Source organism: Camponotus vicinus, unplaced genomic scaffold (genome assembly GCF_025532165.1).
Source record: "Camponotus vicinus isolate PSW18456_S1 unplaced genomic scaffold, iyCamVici1.0 SCAF_7, whole genome shotgun sequence".
NCBI lineage: Eukaryota > Metazoa > Arthropoda > Insecta > Hymenoptera > Formicidae > Camponotus > Camponotus vicinus.
Window position 1 is genome coordinate 16,833,990 of NW_028141979.1, and position 19,440 is coordinate 16,853,429.

Sequence of the window (19,440 nt, forward strand, 5' to 3'; positions counted from 1 at the left end):
TGTTCTCGTACACATCGACGCACTCGACGTGATATATTAGACTATCTGTGTCGGTGTACATGATCTTACATTTGTCGCGATACAGGGGAGACATGTACTCGTGGTGAAATTCGTACAGACACCCTTTCGATATGTCGAGTATGCACATACCGACGTGTAAATTGGTTTATAAAATTTTACTTCCAATTTGCGCAATTCTACGGCGATTAAATTTTCCGAAAAAACGCTTCGACTATTAGACTAAGAACTGGCTACATAAAAATGTCCTTCATCAGGTACACGAAGTATTTATACCTGAAAAGGATCCATTAGTGTAGCTAAGCACTGAGTCACCAGTCTGCCAGGGCGGTCCCGGGGCTTGGGCGGGGGCGGGCGGTCAAAGACGACAAATTTATAGGCGAAAAATATCATAAGGTACAAGGATGAAAGTTCCGCGAAAATCTATTATTTATTGCGTTAATACATGAAAAAATGCTGGCAGACTGTTTCCTAGAGGCGAAAGAGCCGACAGACCGCTTCAAAGTGGCGTAAAATTTCAGGAAAAAAAAATCATAAGGTACACGAAGTTTTTTGTAGTAGTAGTTTATAACTTTAAAAAGCTGTATGCAAAATGGCAGACTGATAACTGGGGGATAAAATCAAGGCAGACGGTTACAAAGGTCGCGCTATAGCTTCAGCATTCTTAGCGACCGTTCGCCGCTCTTAACTTTTAAGTATAAAATAGTAACTGAAAATAATAAGGTACATGCATGAATCTCTTTTGGCCTTTCAAAATAAGTTAATAAAAATAAGTTTACTTAATATATTTTTACTTAATATATTTACTTAATATATTTTTATTTTAATTATATTTTTATAAATAAAAAAAATTAATCACGCAGCTCTTTTTCGCCAGCACTGGACTCATCGTATTGCAGGTCCTCCTCGCTGTCGGAATCGGTTTCTTCCTCCAAATCGATTTCTATACCGTCACCTGAAATACAATTTGAACAATATATATATAGATATTATGTATTAAAATGTAAAACTACATCATATCATGTATGTAGGAAGGCTTTTACCTTCAGTTATTTCCGCATCAATCACAACATCTTTTACAGTGCTTGGCAACTGCTGTCCCTCAAACCATTTAAATTGATATTTATTATCTAATTTTATCCATCCATAATCCTCTGGTATTAAAGATGTCGGTATTTTTTTGTATGCATTTCTCCATATTGTAGCAATATACATTGTTCTGAATAAATGCTGTTTGAATTCTTCGTGACAAGGAGGTAAAGACGAAGCATCAAAATTCTGAATTTTCTTTTTCTCAAATGGTTCATCTAAATTATTACATTTGTAGGTTTTTAAAAATAATGCAAATCGAGCGCTATTAACGGAATCGAGAGATTTAAAATTATACAAATTACAAATAAATTTTCCAGAATTGGAAATACATTCACTATGTCGCAATTTTCGGAACCTATTTCATCGAACTTCGGCTTTCCGAAATTGTTTAGATTTTGTTAATAATTGCAAAGGTCGTTGTTTTCCTTTACGAAATAATGCCGGATTGAAATCACATCCAGTCAACGCGTGAAATCCTGCCAAAGATTTACAAAACAAATCACCTAATTCTTCATACAATGCTGAGACGTCAATAATGCGCTGTTTGTTCCAAATCCCCGTTTGTATCCAAATTTTATTACCATTTTGTACGTGATTCATATTTGCTAACATTATAATAAGAATATCTGTGTCGGAGCATTTAATTATAATGTTAGCTGTTGGCTCAATATTACATGCATGATAAACAATTTTTGTATCAGCCTCTTCGTGAGATTCTATTGTATAATTATCATTGACTGAAAATAAAACGCACTCATTTTCAACTTCATATTGATAACATTGATCAAAGTTAAGTAAAATTTTTTTATTGCTTAAAAATGGTACTATTTCATTACTTTGCCAATGCACAATCAAAAAATTCACTAGAGCTTCTTTGAATTTACTATTTTTCAACTCTTTTACGAAATCTGTCGGTCGTGTTTGATCTGGTCCCGAAATCACATAATTACGATCAGTAGGGATACCGCCTCGAAGAGATCTTTCGTAATCTTTTATAGAAGGTGACCAATACCTATCAAAAATTACATGTATTTCATGAGCTTTGTTATTGGTCACCATTTGAAGTATTTTTTTTGAAACGCTTCCGAAAGTTTTCGGCAAATCTTTTATACAATGCACGAGAAAGAACCCATCTATTAAGCAAACGTCTGTATATGTCGGGGCTTTGCTTTGAACATTCTTTTCTAATGCTTTTAATAAAACGGACGTATCTGTTTTAAATATCGATCCATCCAAGTGACACATAGACATTGGAACAGGCGTTAAAGAATAAGTGAGAATTTTTTCGATATCTGTATTTTCATTAATTGAAATTGCTAACATGCGACCAAATAAATCACGCTGTAATCGCACTTCTTGAACTTTGTTATTTATTTTTATAGTTTTTTTTCAGCTGAATTAGCAAAATTTAGTATTTTATTTTGTTTTATTGTTAATTCAAATCTGTTTGCTGAAGCAGCACACTCGGAAATGAATGTTTCTCTTAACTGATGGCCGTTTCTCTCAACATTTAATAAAAAATCACATACTTCTTGCGACGCTGCTCGGCCCGTAGCAATATTGTATAAAAGATCGCTCTGAGTATCTACACTGTTAAAAGGGTTTATATTTTGTTTTAGCATACTTATAAAATTTTGTAATTGAATAGAATCTTTCTGAATTTGGTGTTTTTCTAAATCTCCTGTGATATCCTGCGCTTTTTTTAAACCAGTTATATCATACGTATGCGATATCACCGTTGATCGAATGCTGTGGCTTTTGGACCATCTTTGACGCGCTGAAATTGAGTTGGTAAAATGCGTTATACCAGTTAATCGTCTCGAAGCATCGGCATTAATTGTCTGTTCTAATGTTAAGTCGACAGGCATTCTTGAGAATGGTTTGTCGGTCCTTTTCACGCCGAAGTATCCATTTTTGAAATCATTCTCTAGGCCTGGATGAGTTAAATGAACTTTTAATAAATTATCATGATATTTTAAAAGCCATCGAGAATAATTTCCCTGGTTAAATATAAAAAATAAATTTACCATTTTTGGAATTACTTTTTTAAAAAGTTCGAAATCTCCTACACGTATGCTTCGTGTAAACATTAGATAATAATTAACGAAGGAAATGTACATTGCATAAAATTGTGCAGTTTTACCAAAGTCTCCATTTAAAGTTTGGCTTTCGTAATTTAAAAAGTCCCTTAACAAATTGTTCAGTGTTCTATTTTCAATTTTAAAATTTAACAATTTATTTGACTGAAATTGTTTAAGAACCTCGACCAAATCGACTTCGATGGTTTTTGCTTGTTTATGTAAAAAATCTTCAAATAGTAACGATCGCAATCCTAGAGCTACTAACGGATGTAAACGCTTGCAACGATTAAAATGTTTACCGCTTACAAATCCATTAACCGAACCGGCAGCCAATAATCCACATTCAACCATTATGTATGTTAACCCGCATTCATCAATAAATTTACCAACAGCTTTGAAATACGCCATCATTATATGAAAACTGCCAAAGTGAATAAAAAGATTATTGAACTTCGGTTTTTCGGTTGATTATATTTGATAAGCTACTTTAGCGATAGCTAGATCGTACGTAACTTGTATGTACTCTTGTGTACACTCTTCAGCTATTTTTTGGCTTTGTCGCATTGTTTCATACACGACATTAACATTTGTAGGCGATTCATTAATCGGAGTTAAATAAGACACTTTTTGTTTAACTGACTGATCTTCCATAATTTTACTATTGAACCCGACCCACATAGGCGTATTTGCGATTTTTAAAAAGTGTGATATAACCCATATTACATCTAACTGTTGAAAAAAACTATAATTAATATCATTAATAATACGTAATTCGCTATCAAGAGGTAGTAAATTTTCAATAAGTTTGGGTTTTTTTGAATAAGAAATTAATTCCGTAGATATAACGTCCAAAGTTCTTCTCCTTTTTGCCGGAGGTGCATTAACAGTTTCTATTTCGGGTTCGCGTGCATCGGAAACATTTGATCGTACATTTTGATAAATTATTCCTACAGTGTCATGCAATGTATTTTTGCCGCTACAAGTTTCTACGAATCGATCATAATTGTCAAATGCGACACCCGTACAATAATACGGAGATAATTGAACATCTTCGGGACAGATAATCGATTTATTTAAAGTTGAAAACGTCGCTTCTGTTTCTAATTCTTCAATCATGTTATAACTACAACACTGGCCGTACTTATTAAGTATATCTAACACCTTACGACTACTTGTAATGCTTTTCATAGTGATTCCGAGTGTAATTTGTTTCGACGTTTTAATTTTTCCATGATGGATAGCGTAAACTAAATCTTGTGATATCGACTCTACTTTACGTGCACAATCACAGCTTTTCACAGTCCTGGAATCATTACCGCAAATTAATGAGCGTACAAATTGCAAAATATCTTCAGGAATTTCGCATTCTCCCTTAATCAGGTCTAAAGCTGTAATTGTTGCAGGTAAAGGCTTTCTTTTAATAGACAATATTTTTTTTCTTAAAATAAATGACGCACGTTCCAATATTTCGGACTCCTCAAATTGACTAAAAGTCTCTTCAGATATAACGCTTCCTTCTCGTGGAGCTATAATTTTTTTATTGTGCATAGTTATTACTTGTAATTCATCGCCAAATCTTTTTTTTAATTTTTCTAATAAATAATTACTTGTTATACTCGATTCAAAAGTTTCATATTGTTCAGAATATAAATTATACAATGCATTGTTTGAGTATTCCACGAGAAACTTTAATGAATAGCATTGTTTATTTTTAATAGTGTTATCTGCAATTAAAGCAAAATGTTCATTATTTACTAAATCATGAACTTCTCTCGCGATATACCAGTCGGACTGTTTAGGATTCTGAGCTGTAATATTTTTTTTAAAATAAGTCAGTTTACAATTATTATGATAATAAATAACGCGATTCGTTCCTAAATCTGTAATTTTATCTAACGTGGCAGTATCGTTCAAAGCAGTTGCATTTGTTACAATTTTTTCTATTAATATATCATTTGCGGATTGGACTAAAGAAAGTACTTTTCCTTGTTGCTTTTTTCGCGATTGATTACAAAAGGAACAAGTAAATATATTTTTTTCTTTTATTTCTGATTCCTGAAGTGGAGATTGCACTTCATTTTTTCCTGTAAAAAAGTATTGTTTCTTATTAATTTAAAATTACACAAAGTTAAACGCTCCCCAAAATTAACAAATTAAAATGAATAATAAGAGGCAATAAGGAGCCAACGCGGTTGTAGGGCGTGAAAACAAATTTTTTCTCCAAACAGTCAATTGAAACGATCTTTCTTCTTTATTTCATACGTTTCGGCCTCATTTCGAGCCATCTTCAGTGATTCTAATACAATCAAAAAATGCCAATTAAGACAGTAAAAAGGATGCGGTGTCAATAAAAAATACAAAAGAAAAAAAAAAGCATAATCACATACATACATAGTCTATAGGAGTGAACGCTATCTCATCCAAGTCGATCCACCCGAAAAAGACCGATGCAAGCAGCACTCTCAACGGTAAATAGCGCGAGGAGCGATGCACTGACAAAGTAAACATAACAGAGTCATATATTTGCAATAAAAATTGATTGACAACAGTCAAGGGCTACTCACTCGGACAACGAGAAGACCGGCAGAGACGAAACGAACACCCAGCACGCAAACAATCAAATAAGTCGAAAATTCAAACAACGGAAAGCGATATCAAACTGTGGTCGAACAAAAACAATCCGTGTACATGGAGGGCAAACATCAGCCCATTAAATCTTAGATATGTTTTCAATAATCGACAGACACGATGTGTTCAACTTTAAAGTATCGCTTTGGAGGTTCAACGAATTCCTTTGGCGCTTGATATGAATCATCTCAGATATTAGTCTTTTACCTAAAAACATTTCCTCATCCAAAATGTCAACCTTATCAAAATCAAAAGTGTGATCAAGCGCTCTATGTTCCGCGATGACGAACGTAAGATTCCTTCTATGTTCTTTGATTCTCGTTTTCAACAAGCGTCCAGTTTGTCCCACGTAAGAAGCGTCGCAGTCCATGCAGTTAATTTTATACACTATATTACTGCGCGAATCTCTCTGCAAACAATCCTTACCGACCCTAATAAATCGGCGTAAGTTATTGATTCCCGTGTAAGAGAGCCTAACATTAAGATTCCTGACGCAATGTCGAAAACGCTCCGATATGTTCCTCACATATGGGACATTAAAATATGTAATTCCGCTTCCCCCATTAACATCATCTGTCCCGATCTCAAAGTCCGTCAGAATGTTATTACATTTGTCACTGAATCTGTGAAACAGAATATTAAGCCGGTCAGCAATAGTGTGAAAAATAAAAGAGAGCGGATATCCATTGTTCAAAAGAATGTTAATGACAAATTCAAAATTTTCTTTATGGAATCTTGGATGAGAAAGCCAGAAAACTTTATCTGTTAAGCCGATTATCGTACCCTTCTTCTGGCAAAGGGGGTGTCGCGACTCAAAGTGGAGGTATCTTCCGGAAAAAGTCGGTTTATGAAACCAATTAAATTCGATAAATCCATTTTCTAAAATGATTGTGATGTCAAAAAAATTCAAACGGTTGTCGACACTCTCCTCCATAATAAACTGCAGCCTAGTGTGGAACGAATTGAACGTGTTCATAATAGTATTAAGCATCGAGGGGGGAGCCGCCAACACAATATCGTCAACGTATCTGAAATAAAATGGAAGATTCACATCAAGAGTCGCGATCGCCCTAGCTTCTAAATCTTGGAGCGTGATCTCCGCGATGATCGGGGAAAGAGGAGAGCCCATGGGCGTGCCAAATGTTTGTTGATAGCAAACATCGTTAAACATAAAAAATGTAGAGTTCAAAATGAGGCGAACTGCCATTAAGAACTCATCGCGAGGTATCTGGCAATTCCCTACTATATAGTCCCATCTGACACAAAGACTGTCCAAGGCCATATCTAACGGTACGTTGGTGAATAGAGAGACGACATCCAGTGAAATCAATTTTACATCACCATCGACATATCTACCCTTGAGTCTATCGACAACTTGCGCGCTATTGATAATTTGGCTATCAGGTCTCGGAATAGATTTGTAAATAATGTCATGTAAAAATTTGGCGAGACCATAAAGAGGCGTGTTCTTAGATGAGACTATAATGCGTAACGGATTATTTTTCTTATGAATTTTCGGCAGCCCATAGGCCCTCGGTAAAACGCCATCCGTACAATTTAACGCTCTATATCTCGCAACAGAGATGTAATCACGAGCTCTCCATCTCACTAACAAATCATGCAAACTGCTAATCACCTTATTAATTGGGTTCTTATTTACTACTCTATCTAATTTTTTATTGACACCGCATCCTTTTTACTGTCTTAATTGGCATTTTTTGATTGTATTAGAATCACTGAAGATGGCTCGAAATGAGGCCGAAACGTATGAAATAAAGAAGAAAGATCGTTTCAATTGACTGTTTGGAGAAAAAATTTGTTTTCACGCCCTACAACCGCGTTGGCTCCTTATTGCCTCTTATTATTCATTTTAATTTCTTATTAATTTGTTTTTATAAAAAGGTTTTGAAAATTACACGATACACTGCAGAAAAAAGTTATCATTTTATAAAAGTTATCATTTTTTTAAGAAGAATTAAAATTTCAATATTAAATAATATGCGAATACTAGACGATATATAAAAAAAGTATTACCTGCTGAACTTGTACACGGTCTATGTTCTGTCGATTGATCTTCAGGTAATTTAGTTGCCGTCGATTGATCTGTCTACAAAAATTAATGAACCATTTTTATTGTTTATCATTATCTATTCTATGCTTTAAAATACAAGAAATCGGGCTTCGCTCAGCGATTTTAAAAGAGTTTTTATTGATAAGGAAAGGAGGATGTTAAAAAAGTCGAAATTTTGGGCTACCTGCGGAACCTTTCTTTACCGTATAAAATCTTTATTTGGAACCCCCATAAACTGAAAATAACGTTTTTGTTTCCCGGAAGTCAAGGGAACTTAGTTATTGTATTAACCAATCACACAACGTTCAATCACACTTTTACATATATTGTACATGCACTCTATACACTCATACAATATCGTGCGTCTTGAACCGCAATTGATTCAAACATTGCTAACAGTTATCAATCTGAGTATAGCACTTTTAACGAGATTGTATCTAACTACATTTGAGGTATCAATATTTTGAACTTCATCATGATAAAATGTTGTTTTCAATGCACACGGTCTCTTGAAAAAAGGAGTCGTTCTGAGTATCGTGAGGTAAATAATTCAATTCTTTGCCTGCAATGTTATCGAAAGAATAGCCGACAGCACGAAACCTCCAGCGAAACTCCTAATACACAAGGAAATACAAGCACAAATGAAACAAATAACGATGTAAGAATAACTTTGCCTCTCTTAAGAATTAATCAATCTCGTTCTAAATGCATTCTCTGTCAGCGCACAGACAGAGCTATGAGACGTCTGTCAAGAGCAGAATGTATTGAAATCTACATAAAATCAAGAAGGAACGTATTTGTTGTATATGGAGCTCGTGTTTGCAATTCTCACAATGAAAATGAATTGTCCGCGCTATCAGAAAACTTGTCTGATACATATAATGGTCTCTCTTTAAATGCCGAAGAAATCGTTGCATCGTTTGAGACAATGAAAAACTTAGTTCTAAGTGAAAGGAACACAGATTCGGTTACTCTCTTTCTCAATATGAGTAATGATATGCTCATCTTTGAAACTGGATTAGACCATAAACACTTCCATGAGTTGTTGGATTTGTTAAAGAATGAAACGTTACTACATGTCCGCCATGCAGAATTTTCCCTTGGAGTTTATTTATCACGTCTTCGACGTGGGTATACGTTTGAAGAATTAGCAGTAAGATGGAAGATTACACGACAAACGGCAAGCTCTAATTGTGAACAAATTCGACAAGCTCTTGTTAAGTCATTTTGTTCTAAGTACATTTCATTTTCGTTAGATCGAAACGATTTCATAACCCATCAGAGCCCTATTGCTAAACAAATCTTTGGACCCTCAGGAAACCGTATCATACTCGTATGGGATGGAACATACATTTTTATTCAAAAGAGTTCTAACTTTTCATTCCAACGTGACACATATTCAGGTCATAAACACCGCAACCTAATTAAGCCTATGATGGCTGTTTTGACAGACGGATATATCGCTGGAGTTTTTGGGCCTTATCCTGGGAGTAAAAATGATGCTAGCATCTTAAATGAACTTTTAACTAAAAACATGTGGGACTCTTTTGAGCCTGGTGACATCTTCCTTGTCGATCGTGGTTTCAGAGATTCAATCAATAAAATAATTGAAAAAGGATTTGTAGCCAAAATGCCTGAATTTACTGACAAGCCATCTGCTGCACTTACAACTGACCAAGCAAATCGGTCTCGCCTTGTTACAAAAAATAGATTTATAGTAGAAGTTATTAATGGCAGAATAAAAGAAAAATTCAAATATTTTGGCTCCATAATTCAAAATTCAACAATACCTACTTTGTTTGACGATTTTAAAATTGCTTGCGCATTACTAAATCTAACTTTTAAACCACTAGTAGTTTCAGATCACGATAATCTTATCGTAGAAAGAATGATTCAGTTTTCAAATGCGAATAATCATTTATCTCAGTTAATTAAAAAAGAAAATCTAAATGCCCGAACGTCGAACTTCAAACGCATTGAGACTTCTCAAATAGACTTTTTTCCCACTCTCGACATTTCTCAGCTCCAACTATATACATGCGGCACTTATCAAATAAAGGTAGCTCACAGTTATTATGCAGATCATATTAATGAAATAGGAGACTTTGAATTCGAAGGCGCAAAAGAAACAACAACAATAAATTATCCTGCTTACTCAATTCTATTAGCACCAGAAAATAGCTTGCTGATTAAAACACGACTACGATCAAGACATTCAAACTCCACTAAATATTTTGTTTATCTTTTAATTGACAAAACGAAGCAAGGACTCGAGGCCGTTATTGGCCATACATGCGGGTGCAAAATAGGAAAACGCGTTGTCGGTTGCTGCTCTCACGTAGCAATGGTATTGTGGTACTTTGGATATGCCCGTCACCAAAGCACAATCTTAATACCTGGTCAACATGTCATTGGATATTTTGATCAAAATGATTTATCATCGGACGAAGATGACTTAATAAATGAATAAAGCCTTTTATTTTTTGTTATTTTTGCGTGTTATTTTGTGGTCGAAATATCAAATGAAGAAGCAGTCAAAAATATTAATATAAAAAATGGAAAAAATATAAAACTAAATTAAAAGTAAAAAGAAAAAGTATAAAAAATTAATAAAAATGTATAAAAATAAATTAAAAGCAAAAAAAATCAAAAAATATAAAAAAGAAAAAAAAATGGAGACAGTGATCACCACGTCCTCGCTCGTTGTCTCCGGGTCCGGCTGAGAGTGATCAGATTTGATTTTAGCCACCTAAAACTTACTAAAAACACCGACGTTTATTGCCATTAAAATCTTTTTGGACTGCATAATTAGAGACATCGACGTTCCGGGGGAGACCCGCGTTCAATTTTTTCTCTAAAATGTATGTATGTATAACTAAGTTCCCTTGACTTCCGGGAAACAAAAACGTTATTTTCAGTTTATGGGGTTCCAAATAAAGATTTTATACGGTAAAGAAAGGTTCCGCAGGTAGCCCAAAATTTCGACTTTTTTAACATTCTCCTTTATATTTGTATTAACAACAATACAATGAATTTATTTTGTCACGTTTAGGATATAAATGCGTTTAAATCATAACAAAAAAATTATAACAAATATTGCATATTTACTATGGATACCTGACAGCGTCTTCGACTCCGACGTAGTATTTGCAGACTGTTCGGATTTCAGTGAAATCCGAACAGTCTGCAAATACTACGTCGGAGTCGGAGACGCTGTCAGGTATCCATGCATTATATTCGTCGATATATTTTTGTCTAACAGCCGTGAATGTCCTATAACAGATTACATGGTATCCACTGATTTTATCTGGTGTAGCTGGTAAAACAATCTCCTTGTATTTGAATTTATAAGCCACACGAACTTTTGAAATGTCTATACATTTTTTTAAAGTGTCTTGTTTAAAAAGTATTATTTTCGAATCTGCATCACCACAACAAAAAACGCACTTTTTCACGGAACTCATATTGCATATACTTCACTAATTCGATGTAATTGTAGAAGTAAAAACACACAATTTATTCAAAAATGAAAACGTGGTCTAATCGTCATCACAATTCTGCACAGTTCAACGTCCGATCTCTGTAAAGTTGCGCACTACACTAAACGCTCCTCTGGAAACGACCTTGTGTAGCCCCTACTTGTTTCTAACAAAAGAACATCTGCTTCTAGGCTTATCTAAGCTATAAAGAGGGTTCCCTATACCTGCTCTCCGAATTTTATTTACTTCCACATTCTACTCTCCACTTTCCAAAGTAAAATTTTTGTACACGCTCGCACGATGGCGCTCAACTGATTGATTAAATAAAAATTGAAATTAAAACAACAAAAATAACGACATACAAATGTATTAAATTAATCTCATTTTTATTAATTTCATGATATACTTTTTTATAGTATTATTGCACTTTAAATACTGATATTTTACACTAATGTGTATAAATAATAACATTAATAAAATAATAACATAAATATAAATAATGAAACTTTAAAGCCAAGTGTGAATACGTTTATAATTCAAGCGGTCACATTCGTTACGTGCGCTTCTTATGTGTCATCGCAGTCTGCCACAGTGTTAACATCAATCTGCCTTGGCCTATTTATTTTATTCTAAAGTTATAAAACAGATCAGAAAGAGTTTCATGTATGTACCTTATCGTTTTCAGTTACTATTTTATACTTAAAAGTTAAGAGCGGCGAGCGGTCGCTAAGAATGCTGAAGCTACAGCGCGACCTTTGTAACCGTCTGCCTTGATTTTATCCCCCAGTTATCAGTCTGCCATTTTGCATACAGCTTTTTAAAGTTATAAACTACTACTACAAAAAACTTCTATTCGTGTACCTTATGATTTTTTTTTCCTGAAGTTTTACGCCACTTTGAAGCGGTCTGTCGGCTCTTTCGCCTCTAGGAAACAGTCTGCCAGCATTTTTTCATGTATTAACGCAATAAATAATAGATTTTCGCGGAACTTTCATCCTTGTACCTTATGATATTTTTCGCCTATAAATTTGTCGTCTTTGACCACTCGCCCCCGCCTTAAGCCCCGGGACCGCCCTGGCAGACTGGTGACTCAGTGCTTAGCTACACTAATGGATCCTTTTCAGGTATAAATACTTCGTGTACCTGATGAAGGACATTTTTATGTAGCCAGCTTTCCGTCTATATGGAAATTTGGTTTGGCGATCATCGCTTCTGCGCCGTATCGTCCGTCCCACTTTGTTAATAATTTTACATCGACGCGATTACGCACATTTTCCATCGTTTTGCCAAATATCGCGTTATTCATCAGTTTATATAAATTTTTTTCAAAATCATTTTTCGCGAGTGTTCTAAACTGTGTATTTAATTCGATATAATTGCGAAGCCACGGAGATTGTGTAAATTGTAATACGCGATGTATTTTTGTAACGCGAAGGCCGTGTCGCATACATTGCTGTAGATTACGATAGTGTATCACATAACGCTTCTTATCGTATAGCGTTGCGAGGAGTTTGTCGGTAAATCTTTACTTTAACTTACCCACCTCCAATGACTTTGACCTTGACATATGTTGTCAAGGTCACTACCCTGAGTGACCTCCAAAAAGTTTTAGCCGTCGGTCATTGTTTATTAAAAAGTTATAAACAACTAAAGATTCATAAATTTCACATAATTTTCGAACATATTACGTACTTAATAAAATGTATTTATAAGAAATATACGTTTATTTAATTATTTTTTATTTTTAATAACAAATATTTAATAAATTATTTAGGCAAAATAAAAAAAAAATATCAAAACAACAGTATCTCTATCACAAGTGAAATAAGTAAGCTAAATCAGAAATATATAAACATGTTATTACACAATGCTTCGCAGTATATCAAACATTCAGTATATTCAAAGTTGTCAAATAGTGAACATGTTGCTTCACGAATTTCTACATTTAACATATAATAAGAATCAGTTATTCAGTATTTCATCAGTTATTCAGTTATCAGTTATTAGATAAGATCAGTTATAAGATCAGTTATGATTATCCTGATCGTTTGGATGCATTTTTCAATATTATGTTTCAAATATATCCTTTAAATGAAAATGTATCTGATAATACAGCATAATAAAAATACATATTAAATACATATTTTAATATATATGTTATAAATAAATTCGGTAATTATATACTTATACGTACGTTCGTTTCTGATAGACCTCTTATAAAAAAATTATAAACCCATGAAAGGTCCATCAGAAACGTATGTGTACACACACAAGACGCACAAACACACACACACACACACGCGGGGGGTGCAAGGGGGCCTTCGGCCCCTCTTCCCGCACCACCCCGCCGGTAGGCAAGGTGGACCTCGTTTTACAACTTCAACATCTGTCCATTGTAGCAAAGCAACGTCCACCTAGCCTACCGGCGGAGTGGTGCGGGAGGGGGGGCCGAAGGCCCCCTTGCACCCCCCGCGTGTGTGTGTGTGTGTGCGTGTGTGTATGTGTACACATACATTTCTGATGGACCTCTCATGGGTTTGTAATTTTCTATGCTAAGCGATATATCCATTGTATCCATATAATTCGTCAAACTTTATTTGTTTATAACTTTTTAATAAACAATGACCGACGGCTAAAACTTTTTGGAGGTCACTCAGGGTAGTGACCTTGACAACATATGTCAAGATCAAAGTCATTGGAGGTGGGTAAGTTAAAGTAAAGATTTACCGTTGCGGGTACTCGAGATCGACTTCGAGAATATAACCCATAAGCAAATCTAACGCGATCAATGCTACGTTAAAATTCGACACGTCGTCGACCCATCGAAAATTGGCAACGGTTGATACATTGCCCATCCGTATAAATTATTTACATCGAAATACATCAAGTACGACGATGATTTCGATGGATCGTACGATTGTTGCATGTACTTGTTATTAGCACGAGCGTATCTGTTGGAACATTGGCTCAGACCACCGCGTATACCGCGTTCGATAAACATGACCATGTCGATGTCGGTAAGCAGTTCGAACGTAATCTTTGTATGCTTCAACATGGCATCCCACGTGTATCCGGGGAGTGTATAGTAATACGCGGGGTCGAGTCCGTAACTTTTGATGCAACTATCGCGAAAGTTTTCAAAAATATCGGCTAATAACAAGACATTGATTTTCAGGTACAAATCGCTATATTCGCCTAGCGTTCGAATGGAGAATCGCGTCCAGATGTTCTCGGCGTGCGCGTAATCGCTCTCGGATATAGTTTCACCGGTCAAGGAACTGTAAAATGATTCGCGCGGTGGTAAACATGTATCTTGCAACCTATCTACAGAGTCGACGTATTCGTACGGAAAGACGCCTTTCCGTGTTAATAAACTGAAATTTTCTGCAGATAAATTTTGAAATTTCGATTTTAAAATTTTGAGTTTGTCTTTGTCTAGATAAGATGCCAATTTGTCGAGACTTGCTGTAAGAAATTTGTACGAATCGATGAAGCGTAATTTTACATGATTTTTTTTGTCTTCCTTAAGGTCAACATTTTTCGTAAACGAAATATATTTTTCCTTGGTTAGCGGAAGTAATTCGATTTCCCCTTCGAACGATATAGTCATGGGGCTATATCCTTGATAATGAAATGCGCATCGTAACCGGATAAATTGTGAAAGACTATGGGAATGCAAAAAGATTCTTTGTAATTTAGATTGCAATTTGAGTGCGCGGGACCCCTATATCGCCCGGTCAAATGACAATGATCGCGTACACGCGTATCGTCTTCTTGCGTAAACAATTTTTCACATATATGACAATGCGTTGCGCTGTGAAATTTTTCCCACTCTTCGGATGTTAAATCTACCATGGGGACATTTGTTGTTAAAATAGTCTTAACGCGAATTGCTAAATTTTTAAGTTCTTCGGTGAACCACGAAACGCAATCGGCGCTACGGTGAGAATTATAAACGGATAACGAGTTATCGTACGAACAATGCATATAATACGCTATGCTAAATACTTGATGATGTTGGTACAAATTTTGTTGTTCTTCCTCCTCCATCTTGGTCAAAACGCATTCCAAATCGGCATAGATCACAAATGGAAACCGCTCTTTCCTCGTGTAATTGTTGAACTCGAGCCACTTGTCATTGTCGCTCGGCAATCGGATAGCGCAGTCGTTCATATCCCCGCAGTCGACCATATGTGACTGCAACTTGTCGTTCGAACTAAAGTAATGTAAACATCTGTAAAAAAATATTTAAATTAAAGATTTATGCAATGCATTATATATTTTATAATTACATAAACTATTTATATTATACGTACAGATCACAGATATATTTTTGATTCTTGTGTTTGCTCAACTGTGAACTGACAAGTCGCGATAGATTTTTGATTCATGCGAAATGTCCGACGCTGTTACCGTCTTCCACGTACAGCAAGTTCACATGTTTGTCTTTCTTGTGTTCCGAAAGACGTATCGGGACGATGCTGTTCTCTTTCTCGATGCTGTACACGTTGATGGAGATTGTTTATATGTTCAAACTTTTTAATCTGATTCAAAGTCACTGGAAACTCAATATTTTGTACATTTAACACCGTCGTATAGTGGGGATATGAAGATTCCCGATTCGTGTCTCTTTCAGCGGGGTATAGAGCGGCCACCACTGCCCACGCGAAACACGCATTGTCTCTGGATTGCACGTTAACCACCGCTTTCTTCGCCATAATTTCTCGCGGCAATTTAATATAACATCCCGCGCGCATAGAATTATATTTATTTATATTAACAGTCAAATTCTGTATTCGCGACAATGCTCAATCACTATCGCGTTCCTGAAATTCTTCCAACGATGCTAGGGTGGGCTCGATAACGCGACGCTCCTACCACTCGTGTAAATCGGACGTGCGAAAGAGTTCACAGTTTCTCGTATTGATACTTTTATTCGCACGCTTATCACCCGACACAAATTCACCGTTGAATATAGTGTTCACTTTTACACTGTTATGTGTTTTTATAACGTCTTGCACTTGCCTTGTCTTGTGCACTTGCTCGAGCACGATGTCTTTGGCATCCTCGAGAAGTTGACGAGGTTCGATATAGTTTGCGTTAATCACAGCACCGGTCAGAATACGACTATCGAACGCGGTATCGATCTCTCGCCAAACGAGTCTTTCCGCGTTATTGTCGCCGCTGTAATCACCAACGTTGGGTATAAACCGTCTCTGCAATCGAGTCTTTGCACCTTCGAGTCGCGCGATTTTAGCCACCAGAGACTGTCTACTTCCGATGGAGAGTCGCGGACGCTTGACACGGCTGCGTTCTTCGAGCTGTTTGATAAATTCCTCGCAACGCTGCAGCCATGCAAAATACTCGCCCAAGGTGGCAATTTGGCGGGACTGCTCCATCAGGTCGCGTTCAGTCTGCTCGATGTTTTCCATTTTCTTCCTGTCTTTTTTTCACACTTTTAAAACACTACGTCACAGTTTTCTACGGAGCACTTGCACGTGACTTTTGCACACGATAAGCAATACCGTTCGCTATCTTGAACGATAGAGAGCATATTCATACGTTTATAACGTTGAAAGCATCGGTCTAAGACATCTCCATGAACACAATGCAAAACTTTCATATCATCATCATCATCATTGTCACAATTTTTTCGGAACATTATTTCATATCTAGGATATTTCCAACGCCTATACTGCGAAGGACGCAAATTGTTCATTATCACCAATTCTACGCGCTTTCCAATATCTATACAAATACTAATGCACAGAGCTTTGCCGAAACACAGAATCTTCCGTAGAATGCTCGTCGTATAGCAGTAATAGTTATTTTCATAGCTAAATTCTTCTTCTTTCTTGCACTCGTCAAACATTCGTCTGTATATTTTTTTCTCGGAAGGAGTAAGGCCAGTGATAAACAGGTTCACGTTGGATACAGACCCTTTGTCCGACAACGTGGTTACTAGTTCGTGATACGCGTAAACCGAGTTCGCGATCGCGTAGAAAATGCACCGGTAATATTCGTTGCACATCAAGTTCGTTATACAAAAAATTTTTTTTACCCTCCAGAGTATAGATGATATTCTCTTTACAATAATCAAAATATTCATCTTCAAAATAATCATCATCGACCTCATTATAATTAAAATTATCCATATTAAAATTAATTTTCCGTCTCGCGCACACTTTACACAGTCTTATTCAATGTTTTTTCACAGCGTGCATATTGGGCACATATGCACGGACATATTGCACGGAAATCTTATATACAACGGCTCGCTACAACTTGAACAGAATCGGCCATCCATCGCATCAAGTGTCTCATTTTTATGCTTTCGAACAGCATACATCATTTGGCTATCCATGCTTTGCAATGCAATTATACACGAAGGACATACAGCTAAAGCACCACCCGTGGAATAATAAAAGTATATGATACAAAATTTTGTACTACGTGCGTTTAGAGCATTAATTTCCGCAACAGACACTATTTTGTTGATATATTCCGTGAAGTTTGAACTGCAGTCATTAATGCAATCACTGTCAGCCGACAACGCGTGATCTTCTTCGTCTACTTCCATTTTTATACATTAATCACACAAATTCTTCCTAACAGAACACGCTATACAACCGACGTGTCGATGGACGTTCAAATCACGTACTATGATTTGATGCGCTTCAATCCTCCTTATATATTTCATCTAATCCTTTCTTATCTTTAAAACAAAGGCGCAAAGCAGTCGAACATCGGCGCTGTTACGCGTTGCATTCCTTCCGAGAAAAAATCGTGGAAGATGATTCTGGGGGTCGTCGTTTGTTTATATTGTTTATAAATTCGCGCGACGAGTAATTCAATGCGAAAGAGAGAGATAAGGATACGTCCAACGCAAAAAAATCTAGAATTACTTATATTGGGGGTGAGGGGATGAGGAGGAGGGAGGGTGAGGGATACCGCGAGAGCTGTTACTTATATTGGGGGTGAGGGGGGTGAGGGGGTGTACCGGGGAGAGCTATTTTTTTTGCGAAAACATGTCCCGACGCGTTAGGGTATGTAATATAATATTTTATTCATCATTGCGATAAAATTACTTATCATTGCGATAACCGGGTATGTAATATAATATTACTTATACTTGAGATAACCGGGTAATATAATATTACTTATACTTGCGATAAAACATCCAATTCTCCTTATATATATTTCATCTAATCCTTTCTTATCTTTAAAACAAAGGCGCAAAGCAGCCGAATATCCGCGCTGATACGCGTTGCATTCCTTCCGAGAAAAAATCGTGGAAGATGATTCTGGGGGTCGCCGTTTGTTTATATTGTTTAAATTCGCGCGACGAGTAATTCAATGCGAGAGAGAGAGAGAGATAATGATACGTCCAACGGAAAAAATCTAGAATTACTTATATTTTGGATGAGGGGGGTGAGAGGTGTACCGGGGAGGTCCCCCCGCGCGACGTCATTACCCCTCCCCCGCGTGACGTCGTCACCCCCCGCGTGACGTCATTACCCCTCTCCCGCGTGACGACATCACCCCCTCCCGCGTGACGTCATCACCCCTCCCCCGCGTGACGTCATTACCCCTCCCCGCGTGACGTCATCACACCCCCGCGTGACGTCATTACCCCTCCCCCGCGGTTCCCCTCGCCCCTCACCCCCCCTGAGATCCCTGCGTTAGAACCCGCCTTGTATACTTACTGCTGTCAAGGACCGGAATCGCAGGGCCCGGTCGGCGCTACCCTCCGAGGACGGAGGACGAACGATCGGCATAAAAGAAGACCGCCGATAGCAGGGTCGCCGATATTATGATTTTCAAATTATCGGGGCCGTTACCGCCCCCGATACGGCATTGTCGCGGGGCGCATTAATACACTCGCGTATCGCGGTGTTATTGACCATGAATCCGCGCACCCCTGCGCGCAGGATTGACGCCATTATCGACCCTTGATCGCAAGATCCAGGGAGACATTCTGGTGCGGGCGCTCTCAACGTTTAGTCGTCTCTTATTACTTTGTTGTCGTTGTGTGTATCGCAGCCGAAATCAGGGCGAGAGGACGAGCCGA

General features: G+C 36.8%; 1 protein-coding gene and 1 pseudogene across 1 annotated transcript; both read right to left on the reverse strand.

Annotated features, from left to right (window-relative positions):
* Positions 1-869: 869 nt before the first annotated feature.
* LOC145974265 (uncharacterized) lies at positions 870-4,379 on the reverse strand (annotated as a pseudogene).
* Positions 4,380-5,901: 1,522 nt separating this feature from the next.
* On the reverse strand, positions 5,902-16,801 carry LOC145974266 (uncharacterized). The gene is made up of 3 exons (XM_083104067.1): positions 16,568-16,801; positions 7,854-7,926; positions 5,902-7,298 (listed from the first exon to the last, which is right to left on the reverse strand). Exons 1-3 carry the CDS (start codon positions 16,799-16,801, stop codon positions 5,902-5,904), a joined length of 1,704 nt encoding a protein of 567 aa, XP_082960193.1.
* Positions 16,802-19,440: the final 2,639 nt, after the last annotated feature.